The 15,367-nt window shown below is 38.5% G+C and overlaps 1 protein-coding gene across 4 annotated transcripts in view; it reads right to left on the reverse strand.

The window, feature by feature from the left end:
- The window catches only part of MALT1 (MALT1 paracaspase), a 31,697-nt gene that overhangs the window by 3,355 nt on the left and 12,975 nt on the right, over nt 1-15,367 (reverse strand). For 2 of the 4 annotated variants that reach the window (XM_031609211.2, XM_031609209.2), the window contains 8 exons: nt 15,055-15,087; nt 13,377-13,580; nt 7,679-7,856; nt 6,130-6,204; nt 5,189-5,316; nt 3,219-3,368; nt 2,415-2,572; nt 1,522-1,647 (listed from right to left, as the gene is read on the reverse strand). In XM_031609211.2, the coding sequence (XP_031465071.2) occupies nt 1,522-1,647; nt 2,415-2,572; nt 3,219-3,368; nt 5,189-5,316; nt 6,130-6,204; nt 7,679-7,856; nt 13,377-13,580; nt 15,055-15,087 (1,052 nt within the window). Of the gene's footprint in view, nt 1-1,521; nt 1,648-2,414; nt 2,573-3,218; nt 3,369-5,188; nt 5,317-6,129; nt 6,205-7,678; nt 7,857-13,376; nt 13,581-15,054; nt 15,091-15,367 lie in introns of all 4 variants that reach the window. The other 2 variants (XM_031609210.2, XM_090130899.1) reach the window with 1 other exon arrangement.

A 15,367-nucleotide genomic window follows, 5' to 3' on the forward strand; every position in this document is an offset into this window, starting at 1 on the left:
CACAGGAAACATTTCAAGAGGCACAGCCTACTAAAGGTGAAGACTAACCTCTTTTAGGAGCTGAAGGCATAATATATTAGGCAAAGCTTGTAACCACATCAGCAAATACATGAAAGGTGGAGGCTCCAGAACGATGCTGTTAATAACCTTAAGAACTCAGTGGGACTGCAAAAAGGAGCCTACTCGTCATAAAACTCTTCCTGCAAACTCAACTTCCACCCACAGAAATTGTGAGACGTACTCAGAGATCTCCTACCCCTGACACGCTTTTCTTAGTCTTCTGAATACTGCTATCATTTTCCTCTTTGACCCACATGAAAGAGACATTAGCTGCTTCTATCCTACAGCAGGCTGCCAGAGAGGCTGTGGATGCCCCGTCCATTCCTGGAGGTATTCAAGGCCAGGTTGGATGGGGCCCTGGGCAGCCTGGTCTGGTATTAAATGTGGAGGTTGGTGGCCCTGCATGTGGCAGGGGAGTTGGAGATTCATGATCCTTGAGGTCCCTTCCAACCCTGGCCATTCTGTGTGATTCTGAGATTCTGTGACATGATTATTGTCACAGTTCTAAGGGCTAATCACCAGAGTTACAAAGGAGCCTTACATTTCATGCTAATTCAAAGTTCAGTTTCCCTTTACTGCTTAAAATTCCATTAACAACTCAGGTGAACCAAATTAACCTGTCCCTGTACAAGACATGCAAATTGGATTTCTGAATCATGTTGCAGTCTGGGCACCCAAGACATCTTGCAGGCTAGATATTCTCATTTCCCATTGCTGCAGGCAAACACAGCAACAAAACAACATCCTCTGCTGCCCTCTCCAAGCATTTTAGAGGACAGACTAAAATTAATCTTTCTGTCCTCTTTACTGCCTAACAATACCTCAGAATTTTACTGTGGACTTCCTCACTTGCTCATCTGCAAGTCTTTATTTCTAGAAGCATTTCCATTACACCACTGCAAAAGCATTTAAGATGCCAAGCAATGCCCCAGTTGAGGGATTCATGACACAAAGGTACAGAAATAAATATAAAAATGCTACCATAAGCTGAAGTGATAACCTTTCAAAAACTACATGTCCAAGAATACAGCTTGGAATCAAACTATATAACATTTTCAACTCCTTCTAAAGACACTGTGAGATGCTGCTGTGTTTCAGGTCACTTTCTTAATGTACTGCAAGGCATAGAGCATCTCCATAACGTGCATGAGATGGTGTTCACAAAAATAACCACCTTGTCAAAGCTTAGTATATGCCTAGAAAATACAAAGTGGCTTGCACAGTGATACCAGGACTGCATATACACTGATTCTCTACTATTTTACATTTAAGATACTGAAGTCCCTAAAACACTGCTACTCATCATTTTTCCTTCTAAGAATCTAGGATTTAGATCTGATAATAAAGTCTGTACATCTCCAGAACATGTTTCTTATCATGCAAACAATATACAATGAGCTCAGCAGAACTGCAAAGTAACATGATTAATTTAGACTACTGCAAGGAACAATTTATAATAACCTTCAGCTTTTGCAGAGAACTTAGCCTGGTGTAGAGGCAGTGTTTGGGAAGGTCCTTTGAAACTAAGTAGCTTCCAGTTTCCTCAGGAGTTCCTTTATTGGCTTCTTTAGGATCCACATCCAGGTCCTATTGCAAGAAAGACAGCAGAACTCAGATGAAGGTACAGAATTTGTAGATCATTAAGCAGTTAGGAGTAAAGTGGTTGGGTTTTTGTTTGTTTATTTTTAAATAAAGCACTTGCTTTTTAAAAGGAAAGAAAACACCAATATTGGATTACTCACAAAAGCTGCTGAAACTGCTGTTAGTCACAGAAATTGTTTGTGTAGGTTACTCTCCCTCTGCTGACAATTCCTTCTGAATTTGCAGTACCATACCACTAACTTTGTGGGCTACAGAGACCATCTATTTATCATGCACATTAATTCAAATATTTTATTTTTAAAAGAGTCCTATTTTACAAACACCAAAAAGGTTTTCTGCTCCTGAGGAATTTCCAGTTTCACTCTTATCCTTTGCCTTACTGCAATGAGATGAGTAATGCTGATGGAAGCAGAAAGATCACCCAGGTGGAAGTAACTGAAAAAATAAATTCTAGGAAGTCCTATACTGTAAGGTAGATGGCCCTACATCCAAAATAGAGCTACTGATAATCACTCTTTAAGTTAAATAGAACCACTTAAAACTAGACAATCTCATAGTAAAGAACTTCCCCGACATCCAACCTAAATCTTCCCTCCTTCAACTTATTTCAACCATTTCCCCTTGTCCTGTCGTTATTTCAAAGAGTTGATTCCCCTCCTGTTTGTAGGCTTATTACAAAAGGTGCACTTGAAACGGACAGTTCTCAACTTCAGTGGAGGGAGATCATTGAGAAACCCACAGGAAACACTTACAAGTGGGAAGTCCGTAACACAGGCTCTGCAAACAACTATCTCAGGTGGCTTCTTTACTATTCGTGTGTAGATTATCATGACATTGGAGAACTCTGCTGCAAACCCCAGCTGAATCTGAACGCCACATTTGAATTCAAGATACATGCTTTCTGGAAGCTCTGCAAATAAATAACACATAATTATATTCTCAATAAAAAAATATATTTTTCTATTTATTATTCTTTTGAAATATTAGAAAGTTTTGTAAGATATATTTAGATCTTGTCTCCTGCATTCCCTCTACTTATCACTCACGCCTTCATACTGAAGCAGCTCTTACAAGCTAACCAGGCAGCAGCTGTTTGCTAAGTGCACTATCAGAAAGTAACAGACCTGCCATATAGAGCTGATTTTTCAACTTATGCTACACAAGTTTCTTTCTAATCTTTGTGCAACGAGCAAGGCCACAATCAACACAGCTATGATACTGCTTATGGACCTAAGAATTTGTTTTTATATATATTCAATCAAACTAGCAAAGTCAACGAAGTATCCTATATCCATGAGGCACAGCTATAACTTTATAAGGAAATTTGAATGTGACAGCAGAACACATTAAACACAGCAGAAGTTTCCAAGATCTGAACACACTAGTGATATGAATTTCTTCAATTTCTATTTTGAATTGCAGCTTAGGGACTAGAGATAATCAAGGATGTACATCCTCTTATTTTTGAAGGAGCTGTTTACTTCAAGTGATCTAGCATCCTATTTCTATAACTCTATAATTCAGGTAGTTTCACCTATAGGTAGATCATACTATACCATGAGCTTTCGCCCACTGTAGGTTCCTTGCCATGGACTCTGCAGAAGATATGGTTTGTTGAATGGGATCAGATAATGCCCTTTTCTCAGACAAACTGCTGCGGATCTCCAAAGCTTGCTTGCCTTTGGTAAGGTGACACTTGCCCATATCTAAAAACAAGATGCAATATTATTTCTATCAAAATCACTGCTGCTGAAGTTTTATCTAAATTAACTACACCACTGCAGAGTTATCTGCTACAGATATGATAGTGTAAGAATTTCCATATCACCTTGCTGTTTCAGAAGTATTTATTTCTCAGTTTTTTGTTCATGAGGTGTTGTGGGTTAACCCCAGAAAGGAGCTAAGCACCACACAGCCCCCACCCCTCGTGGGAAAGGGTGAGGAAAGGAAGAGCAAAAGAAAGAAAACTTGAGAGTCAGGATCATTTAAAAAAAAAAAAAAAAGAATGGAGAAGTAGAAAAAAAGGAACAAAAACAAAACAAGTGATGCAAACGCACTCACACATCACCACCCCTGGGCAGACCAATCCTCAGTCAGTTCCTGAGCACAAGACAGCTAATCATCCTAAACACCTTCTTGTCTTTGTATTGCCAAGCATAACTGTGTATGGTATGAAGTGTCTCTTTGACTAGCTTGGGTCATCTGCCTGGTTTTGTTCTCTCCCAACCTCTCACACACCTCCAAATCTAATCACTGTGAGGCAGAGCTGGAAACAGAAGGCCTTGATGCTGTGCACCATTCAGCTTGTTCATGTAGAACTTTTAATGTCAACAATCCTTTGGAACTTTTTCACATGTACACCAATGTACCCACTAACCCCTGATATCTGGTACACTCACACTGGTTGTTCTGTTGCCTGATGTAATTTTCACTCACACTGCCAAATGCACACAAAGCTGACTGAAACAACCAATGCAGGCACTCTTCTTTTGATGAGATGGAACTCTCAAGCAGCTGGAGCACTACATGCTGTACATGGATTTTGTTTAGTCTGCTCTCAGATCTGTTAGGGACTGTCAATTCCATTTCTTAGGAAACACCCGCCTTCTGTATTGCCTCTCCCTTCTCACCCTCCTGTCTCCTTGCTGGGACAGATTTCCATGCTAAGTCTGTCCCAACAGAAGCTGCCTTCATGCTCTCCCCTGTGAGGGATTTAGGAAAAATGAGTGTTGGCAGAATTGTGTGTCGTATTCTAATGTGGGAACAGTGAGCATGAATTAAAAAAAAAAAAGGAATCACATAATATTAACCTACATGAGAAAACCCAAAAGCAATGCCAAAAAGGATGAGGGAAGGATGAGGGTGAGAACATTTCTGGATATTTGTTCACTGTACAATTTGTAAGCATTTTATCCTAGCTGAAGAACTCATTGGTCTGTGGCAATTAAAAATATAAGTGGTTATCTGTTCCACTCTTTAATGCAGAGACTGACAAGAAGAGAATGTGGAATAAAAGTCAGAGATACTATTGATGTCTTAATGGGTGGATTATGGGTTTCTTTTTTCCCCCCAAAACATTAACAGAATATCCCAGGATACAAGACAGATATAGGAAAGGAAAAATACTGGCATCTGATTCAAAACAGCGAGTTTCAGGTCTGGTAGCTTAGTGAATCTGACCCTGAATACAGCAGCTAGTGAGCAACCAGCAGAAAAAGAAGTATTCGAATAATTTTCATGGACATATGATTCACAGCTCCATGCAGAAGACTCAGAACAAAGAAGGTTCACTAGAAAGCAGAATATAAAATTAATTTGTCACCATACTAAAGAAGCTCAGATCTCTGTATAATATCATGATCTTCGGTAGCACCTGTTGCTTGTTAAAAGCTATTACTGTAGCAGTGAAACATGAAATAGCTTGAAGTAGTGTAATACATCTGCCATGAGAAGAATCACAGTTAAGAAAACAAGTATTCAATAAGACAGGCTGAGAAGATGGTTAGTGTAGTAAGCTGCAATTCACCTTCAGCAACTTCATCAAGCAGCACTGTAATCTTCTTGTCTTCCAGCAAACGCTCCTTCAAGAACTTCATGAAAATTCCATTGGCCAATCCCAACTGCTGAATTTCAAAAGCTTCTGCTCCTTGGCACCTGAAATCACCAATATGAGGCAATGAAAAGGAAAACTACTGCAGCACTGTATGATTAAGATCAACATGAATACAAAAGAGGTAAAGTTACATTTGGGAATGGATGAAAGATATTCTCTCACTTGAAAACTAGCTTGTGTCTAAGGACAACCTGCTTTTCATTTTCATTTGCAAACAACTCATCCTGACAAGATTTTACTCATAACCAAACCACAGAACAAAGGTGATACTGAACTGCTTGAATGAGAAGCTTAAATTTCTTCACTGAAACTCTTGACTATTTCCATTCAATAGCTTTTGTACATGACCTGAAAACTAATACAGAGAGGTTATACAGATTGCTGTATGAGTAAACTCTTCAAATATTTTCAATCCAAGTAACTGTTACTTATATCTAGAAGGAAAGCAAGAAAAGCATGGGACAATTTGCATGCCACTCTTCCAAAAACTGATTCATCTTTCTCACATTTTTGCGTAAATTTAACTAAATGCAACTTAGTAGAGATTCTTACATTTCTACAAGTAGCCATTACAACTAAGTCCAGCAGTTTGATTTTTGCTGAATGCAGTTTTCTGACTGGCATTACCTTATATCTGAATGAGAACAATAAATATGGGGATGCAATCCCACAGTCAGACTGTGGAATGCTTTGAAAAAAATGAAGTCAAAAAGAAAGTCTGAGGATACCAATATAAATTACTGGTCTCTTAACATGACAGTTGGTATTTTCCATAAAAGATTAGCAATACAATCTCAATAGCCTCCTTCTGACTTCAGAATCTCTGTGGCATAGCGGGAGAATGATTTCCTTACGTGGCATATCCAAAAACAATGTTGGCAGTAACCTTCAGAGCATCTAAGATGAGAATTGTATCATCATATTCATTTCTGCAACAAAATACACAAAAACATAAGAAGAATGATTTGAGAATTAACATAATAATAACCACAGCAGCTGTTCAAAATATTAAGACACTACAGTTTAGAAACAGTACTTTTTTATCCTACAATTCCAGAATTAATCCTGACAGCTAATGACAAAAATCAGAACCATTAGCATTCTTCATAAAAACAGTGTGAAGAGACAGTCCAACATCACCTAACAGGGTGATGGGCACGATGCATTAAGCAATATCAAGCTCAGTTACAATCTTTGCAAAAATGGCTTCCAATAACAAGGCATTTTATGTTACAACAGAAACTATACGAATTCTCTTTTTCAAAACATGTCTTAGAGTTAATAGGAGGCTTATGTAGCAGTATTTTCACATTTCACAGCAGACTGTGAAGCTGAAATGGGCCACTGGGAAATGGGGGAATGGTTTTAAGTTAAAGGAGGGAAGATTGAGGTTGGATGTCAGGGGGAAGTTGTTTGCTGTGACAGTGGTGAGGTGCTGGAACAGCTGCCCAGAGAGGCTGTGGATGCCCCGTCCATCCCTGGAGGTGTTCAAGGCCAGGTTGGATGGGGCCCTGGGCAGCCTGGGCTGGTATGAAATGTGGAGGTTGGTGGCCCTGCATGTGGCAGGGGGTTGGAGATTCATGATCCTTGAGGTCCCTTCCAACCGAGGCCATTCTATGATTCTGTGATTCACTGGCATTTCATCAGTGGTGAAGTTTAGAGGCTCTACAAACATTAAAGAACTAGCAATTTCCAATTATGAAACATCCCATAGAGATCAATTCTAAGAAGTGATGACTGAAGAGCTAATTTCAAGTGTAAGTTTATTGGGGCATAATATTCTCCTGACATGTTTGTTTAGACAAAAAAAAGATGAACTAGTTGATATTTAAATTCTTTAAATAAGTTGATGTTTAAAATCTTTAAATAAAGATAAAATATCCCAGCACAAGATCCATGCCTCTTAAGAGTTCTAAAATAACCACTTGAGCCCTTCTGTCACATAAACACAGAATCATAGAATGGCTTGGGTTGGAAGGGGACTCCAAGTATCATTAAGTTCCAACCACGTACTTTTGGTTGTGGATTCTCCTTCCTTCCTATGATGATAAAAGTTAACGATGCAGGGGGAAAGGGGATTTTTCTTCTTTAAGATGCCTAGTTTCACTTTTATCTACTAACCACTGACACTTTAAAATTTTTAAACTGAATTGGAAAAAAAGGAAAAAATTAATTTCATTCACATCAAGAAGCAAGTATCTGCATATGGAAGTGGAAACTCTAATCACCAGCTTCATAGATCTGTCCAAGGCCAAAGGCAAAGTAATTCTATTGACTTTAGAAAAGCTCAGGGGCAGGCTGTGATTTTTCAGAACCACGAATGTTCAGATGCAATAAATACACAGCCCAGATTAAAAATCCCTCCCCAGCTTGAAGTCCAGCATTCCCTCTAGAGCATCATACCTTTTCCGACACATGTCCAATAGGAACACGTTGAGTCCTGTCTCTTTTTCCTGCATTAGTTTGAGGATGTTCTGCACACACAGACAGTTTGCAGATCGGTAGGGATTTGGAGCATCAATAGGAACCATGAAACTGTTTCCATAGTTTTCATAGCCATGGCCAGCATAGTACAGCAAACCTGAGAGAGCAAAACAGAAGTGGCTGAAAACACCAGCTCAAGATTACACTGGAACATGCCCATCAATTTTAAGGTGGTCAAAAACTTCATGCTCTGTCCCCACATTAAGTTTCTGTGGGAGCTTGAGATCCTTCAAGCTACTCCAAGCAGTGTTTCTGGTACTGATATGCTTTATTAAGACAGGAAAGAAGTGAAGGTGAGGAGGAAAAAAAAAACGGCAAAGTCAGCTTCACAACTTCACAATGAGCAGACAATTAAAATATTTGCACTCATGAAACAGAATCCATTATAAATTTATATCAATCACACACAAAGACAGCTAAATACTCTTCAAGTGCTTCAAGTAGAGTTATGACCTCTAACAGAAATAATGTTATCTACTATATATAACTCACAGATAGACATGAGGAACTGTGCCAACTGTAAACAGCTTCTCCATATGTGCAAATACAAAGCTTTGCATAGGAAATCACTGCACACAGAAAAAGATAACCCTGAAGAGTTTAGCTGGATTTTTTCTAATTCTGTAAAAGATGCTCTCCCTTTTAAAACTTTTTTTTTTTTTATCTTACTATTAACCCTGCAAGTTTTTAAAATTAATTTAATTGGAAAAAAACAAACAAGCAGAGAAATACTTCTCTTGCACTGTAACAGTGCTTTGGGAGTGACAAAAAATACATATTTAGTGGGGAAAAAAATATTCCATGATGACATTTGGTAGGATTCCAGAGCACATCAGTGTTACTGCACTACCAACAGCCCATTTTTAGTTGATGACATTATCTCTCTTCACAGTTTCATGATCCATGACTCATGTATGTCTACTAAAAAAATTCTTTAAACACTTATTAACTTATGAATGCATAACTTATGAAGATGAATGCAAGTTTACCATAGTTTACGATTTATAGTCTTCAAAATGCATACAACAGTTCCATATAAAGAAAATATATCATAGATTTGAAGAAAAGCTGTTCTTAATTCTGAAAAGGGGACTACAAACCAGGGCTCAGGTTTTACACATATGAACTGAAATGTCAAATACTAACACTGCAGAAACTTGTGGTAAAATTAGACAATCTCAACATTCACAACTTCTGCCAATTGTTACCAGTTGATACCAGAACGATTTGAAGGAATTTTCCTATGGTCTGTTTCCAGTGCTGTTTTTGTTTAATAATTCATTTTCTAAGGCTTTTCATTGGTTCAGGTCTTCAACTAGCAAACACTGCTGCAGCTGAACCCAAGTCAGCAGAAATACCACTTAAGTTAACTGGAGATGTGGTCTTCTTATGCCTCTATTTTTACTAAAAGCATCTGTGAAATTAGTTGTATTGTAATAAAACTTGAATATCCAGTTGTAACATGTACTAAAAATATGTGTCAGCTTGTGTAGGTAGAATTGCTACATGCTTCCCTTTTCCATTACAGGTAGCAACAGCAAAAGAAAGCACTTGTGTCACACAGCCCTGCCCATTCTGTAAAGGAATACCATCAGATAACTCTATCCCTTCAAACTGAGCCCTAGGTTCTCTTCTACTTGTAAGCGCTCAAGTCATTAACAACTATGCCAAGACCTTGCTAACTGCTCCATTCAATCAGCAGTGCTCAATTTCTTTTTATGGGAAACATGCATAGTCGAGATAAGCAGCCAGCAAGTGCATACAAGGTAAGCTCCAGGGCTAGGGGCTTCACTTCAAAAGCCTTGCTGTTATTCATCTGACAGGGTCTTGGAAAATGACAAGTGCCTGACTCAATTAGAAGGTAAATGTCTAAAGAGCTCTGAATTTTAAGCATGTAATTAAAATCTAAAAAAATGATAATGACATTATTGGATTATTTACAACATCCTTAACGATTTGTTTCAGAGGAGTTAAAAATGAAGTGCCAAGGGCATAATTCTGCATCAGATCTGAAGCAAATGAAATGTCCTAAAATTTACTTCCACAGAGTTTGGATCTTGACCTTGAGGTTATCCTTGAGACTACAGAACTGAGTGTAAGTTAAGTACATAATCAGACCAACTGGAAGAGGCTTCACTTTTTGCAAGGCTGGGCTGATGAAACTATGCTAAGGCAGAAAAGAGACAGAAACAAAATGAAGGTAACACCTGTGAAGTACTTTAACTTTTTCAAGTCCAAATCAAGCCCAAATTAATGAGTTGGAACTATGTTAAAACAGAACATCTATTCCCACTTCCACTGCCTTCTCATTGCATCGCTTTGTTTCCCAACAATGGACCTAAGAACTTGCTTTTGTTTGATGGATTTTGTTTGATGGAGTTAGAATATGACACTATGGATATGGAATATTTTAAGACACTATGCAGGAAGCAGTGAAGTCCAGATGCTCACCTGAAAGCATCATTCCTCACTGCTGTTACCTTCTTCAACGTGTAATTATGATTACAGAGATAATGCTAAATGAGGGCAATCCTGAAGTCCACCGTCCCCCACCAGGAGTGCAGAGGTAAATGACAGCACACATAAGCAGCCATCCACCAGAAAAAGGAAATGTCTGGTAAAGGAGAATCATCTCCAACTCCATCCAACTCTGTGGCTGCAGTCGGACTCAACCCATCTCGTGGGAGCAGCATCCAGCATGCCAGTTTTCAGACAGCTATCCTCAACACCATTTGCACAGAAGACATTGTTTGGTGCTACTCAGACAATAAGTCAGGTAAGCAGAAGTGACCTTCAGTCTGCTGCAGCATGAACTGAATGCACAGAGATGCATTTTGCTGTAGGAGAAGCACTGGGAAGGGCAGGAACAGAATTTGTGCATTTCCTCAGTGAACAGAAATATATCAGAAATAACTACTTTTATTTTCATCCATAAGTGGATGATTGTGTGGCACCTTTTTGCTAAGTACCTGCAACAGTTAATACGTTGAGAACAAGATCAGAAATAAATCTTTGCATACATAGAATAAACATATTTGGAGGGCCTCGTTAGACACTTGGGCACAACAATTTTAAGTAGGCTCAGGTTCTTCAGACGTCAGCATTTAAGTGGTACTGGCAGCTTTTTTTTTTTTTTTTTTAAAAGAAAAAAATGTCAAACTATTTTTAGCCTGTGAAATACACAGGTCTATGTCTTTATCCCTTGTGGAACAGAACACTAATTGCATGTCACGTTTAACACAACATAAACCAAAACATGAGAGGAGACCATCACCATCACGTTGTTTACAAGTTCTGCTCTCAAGGAGCAATGTCTGAAATGCCACTTTCCTGGCAGTAAGCAGCAATTACACAATGTCACATTAGGCATTAGGAGTATGTGTAACAAGGACTAAACAGGAGTTGCTGCTATGCCTCCGTTTGGAGCAATGCCTGCTAAAAATGCAATAAATCATTATCTATTTGTGACTGGCTGCATCTTTTATATGCTTTAAGACATTAATAGATACTATCCAGAAAGAATAAAGCAACCATTTAAATCAATGTAGCTATTGATTTATATATATTCAAACGTTACTGAAAGAATGCTCTGCTTTCCTTTTTGAAATATCATCCTATTGGAAGAAAAACAAAAACATGCTCGTAAAGGCTTTCATGTTGTGTTGGTGAGAAACTCATTCATGTCTTTCAGTACTTTATCTTCTCAGTGCATGTCAGCAACTATAGGAAAAAACTGAAAAGGTGCAAGAATCTAAAAACTCACCTAGACGCATAAGCATGTCTATTCCCAGGGAACAAACCAAGAAAACTGCTACCAGAAAGTCTACTGAACCTTACTGCCATAATTAGTCTTCACGTCATGCAAGTTTTGGCTCTGAGATAAATGCCCAAATGTCAGATCAGCCAGTTCTCCACAGAGCATCAGGTAACACACCATTTTAAAAAAGTCAGAAATAATCTGACCTTGTGTTCCAAAGAAGAATTGAATAACGTTTTCTTGGCTGGACATTACTACAGAAAATTCTACAATTTAAACAATACTATTGCGTGAGCTTCCTGGCCTCTGTTCAATTTCAACACCCATGCAGTCAGCTTTCATAAAAATAATGACAAAGACAGAGGCAGTCAGGAACACACTCCTCAAAGCAAAAGAAAAAAATATATATATATTTTAATTCTCCACGTCAGGCTGTTCTTGGCCTTTTCCAACTGAGACAAAGGTGTTTTGCTCAATGGATCAATTCTATCACATCCTCCCAATGCCATTCACCAGGTTCTGCCTCTCAAAGTCAAGCTTATCCAGATATTCTTTTTCTTACCAAATAATCTAAGAGTCAGTGCATATCAGTAGTGGCAACAATACCAGACTTGATTGGTTAGTCAGTCATAAAGTTCTTTATTATTCATAACTGCAGAAATTAAAGACTGAAGCCTGTAGCTCATCAATTTCTCAGTTAATGCCTTTCCTTATGTGAGGTATATTCTAGAAATGATAATATGAATTCTTCTCTATTTTATTTCTTTAAAGACCATAAAGAAGAGAAATAAACTTTCTTTCTAAAGAAAAACTTTTTTTCAGTTTGCTTTTTGAAGAAATTCAGGTTAGCAGAGCTTCTTCATGCCCTGTGAAGGATTTAATAAAGAAATCGATGGTTGCCAGGCCAGTATCATGCCAACTGAAAGGAACTGCAATTCAAAACAAGGATTTCTACTTAACCTGAACACTTGGCAGAAAAATAAGAGGACTTATGATGCTCTCCCTCCCCACCCTCTCTACCCCAACACACCTGTATCAGAATGTAGCTTACTGCTGAGGCAGAGAAAAGCACACCTCTTCCTCTGTTCTTTAAAGATCTTCTGAGCGAGGACTAAGAGCATAGCAGCCCCTCCCAAAGAGCTTCAGAAGGATGGAAATCCATAAGAAAAGAGTATTCTGCAGACATCCAGTAGAAAGACAGGAGATGAACAGAAGAGTTCCAAAAGTAAGCTCAGAACATACTGCATGCTCTACTTAGGTCTGCTCCCCACCTCACCAGCACAAATGCAGCCTGACCATGCCAAGGGGTTGGTTAACTTTAATGGAAAAAGCAACTTGCAGACACAGGAAAGGGGGAAGGAGGACAGAGAAGATGTGTAAAAAAGTGTTTTAGAGGTCTCCTGAGAGCAGCACAGACTATGTTAGTATTCTGTAATTCTGTATTCTGCTATGAGCTCTTTACCACAACAGTATAGTAAAAAAAACACAACAGACCACTCTTGCTTAAAAGATTACTAAAGCAGTACTAATGACTTACTATAAATGTGCATTTTCTGCACAGCATATTGTCAAAGCAGCAGTTGTTGGCAGATAAACACAACATTACACTGCAGTTTTAGGCGTGGTTAAAGAAAAAAGATCAAAGATTAAATCTTTCCAATAATAGAGTAACAATAATGTTTTTAACCAAAGTCAAAGGAAATGCTCGTGTTTAGCATGTAAGTAGAGTGTGAAAAGTTAAGTACAATGAAGTTTGTTTTTTTGTTATATACTTGGAACTGGCAGAAGTAGATAGCTAATGTTTGTGTACTTTGTATCACAAAATTGAAGTACTTCAGAAAGAATCTCACAGGCTCTTACCATATACTCCTCTGTCTAGCAGAAGTAAAAATTCATCCACTGCATTTCGCATCTCAGACTCAGTAAGATCCAGCAAAGAAACAACTTTGAAATCCAACTGTCTTAGCAAATTGGTCAATTCATAGACATCCACCATTGGGGCCTTGAGCTGGGGGTGATTCCAGTAGCTCATATTTCCTATTAAGAGAGCTACCTTGTCTGTTGCTGTAAAAACAAAGCAAAAAAGTAAAAAAAAAAAGTAAAACAGCACAGCACATTTAATGTATTCCCTGGGTTCAACACCTTTAAATTTAATTTCTTCCAAAGCAAAAATAACATCCAATCTCAACTGAGATATAATATTTGAAAGTCATACTGTGTCAACTATGCAACCAAACTCATTCTCATCCAAAAACCAAAGAAGCATCCCAGCACGTTCTGACAATCAACATACCTGAGCTGCTATGCAGCTAAGACTGGGCCATCTGTCAAGACATGGGTCAAGTCACTGAGGATGTCTGCCATTGCTTTCACAATTCATGACAGCACAGTTACTGAATTCCCTCATACAAGAATAGAATGAACATGAATGTCTTTATGGCAAGTTGCTAAAGCTATGGCCACTTATAATTCCTGTCCCTCAAAATAAATCTTCTTGCATTTCTTAAAAAACAATAACAAAACCACAAAAGAAAACACCACACAAAAAAAGACCACTTTCATATCTCCATCTCCTACATTTACATCTCTCTAAAATATTGTGTGTTTAAGTAGAAGCTTTTACTTAAACAGATGTAAGAATCATTTATTCAAAGCAAGGTATTTTTCCTCTGTTTTGTCTGTTGTTCCTATTCTTCAGTAGGAATTACAGCCCAACTGCTCAAGTGGCAAATGGAATCATATGCATTCCCCAAATCTGCCTATGTCAGTAACCCCACATTGACAGAAGATCTCTGTCCACTGCCTCAACATTTAACATTTCACTATCTTTACCAAGATCCCTAACTTGCTTTTAACATTTTTGCAGCTGAAAACCTGCAAAGTCTTGAAGAGTGTAAACCATCTTAACAGTGGAGAAATGTGAATGGTGATACTAAAACACTACTTCTGTAAAAGTACTAGAAGCAGGTTTTCCAAATAATTTGGAAAAGGTGGATGAGGAGTGGGGAGAGCTTACACTCCCTCTCACACCAGTGAGAGTGATAAGATTGTGGCAGAGACCTGCAGCCTTTCCACCAGTTTAGCACCAACAAGACAGCGTGCCTGGCCACAGTCAAGTCTATCATGCAAAATTCAGAATGGGAATAAAAATCCAGCAGGTATACTTCAAATCACACATCTGCCATCCACCTCAATGAGCTGCACAAACTGTGCACAGCTAAAGGGACAGCATAGCCTTAATAGGCAGACTACCATCATCCTAATGCCATATCTCCAACTGCTGAAGCATTCAAAATAATGGTGTAACACACTTGGTAAGGTCACAGAAACTGGATTTGTAACAGTAACCTGAAACAGACCAGAAGTTGTAGACGCTCCACCAAATCACTAAAAATACTGGTGCCCTCATCTTGGCTTACGACTGAAAGGGCAACCAAGCACTACAGAAGGCTACAAACACAGATGCCTCCCTCCTGACAGCTATTTCAAAAGTTATTTCACAAGCAATGGCAGAAGTCACAACTACAAAAGCACTTACCAAAAGGTCTGTCACTGAACTGTTCCTGTAGGTCTGCTTGAAAGAGATTACAACAGATCATCAGTGAGTACAGTCACAGCTGTCAGCATCAGCATATGAACAGCACATTCCAACCCCAAAACTCCACCACTACTGCTTTGCTTAATAAGTTACTCTTTCACTGTTTTCTGTTATTTACCTGTTATCTTTCACCTACTCTAGTAGGTCATGAATTTTTAGAGATAACAGATACTTAGGGTATAATTCTGAATCTTACACACCGCACATCAGCACTTTCAGTAACGTCCAAAACAGTTCATCCTCTCCCAGCGAA

The sequence above is a fragment of the Phasianus colchicus genome, chromosome Z, assembly GCF_987193195.1.
Source record: "Phasianus colchicus chromosome Z, bPhaCol1.hap1.1, whole genome shotgun sequence".
Taxonomy (NCBI): domain Eukaryota; kingdom Metazoa; phylum Chordata; class Aves; order Galliformes; family Phasianidae; genus Phasianus; species Phasianus colchicus.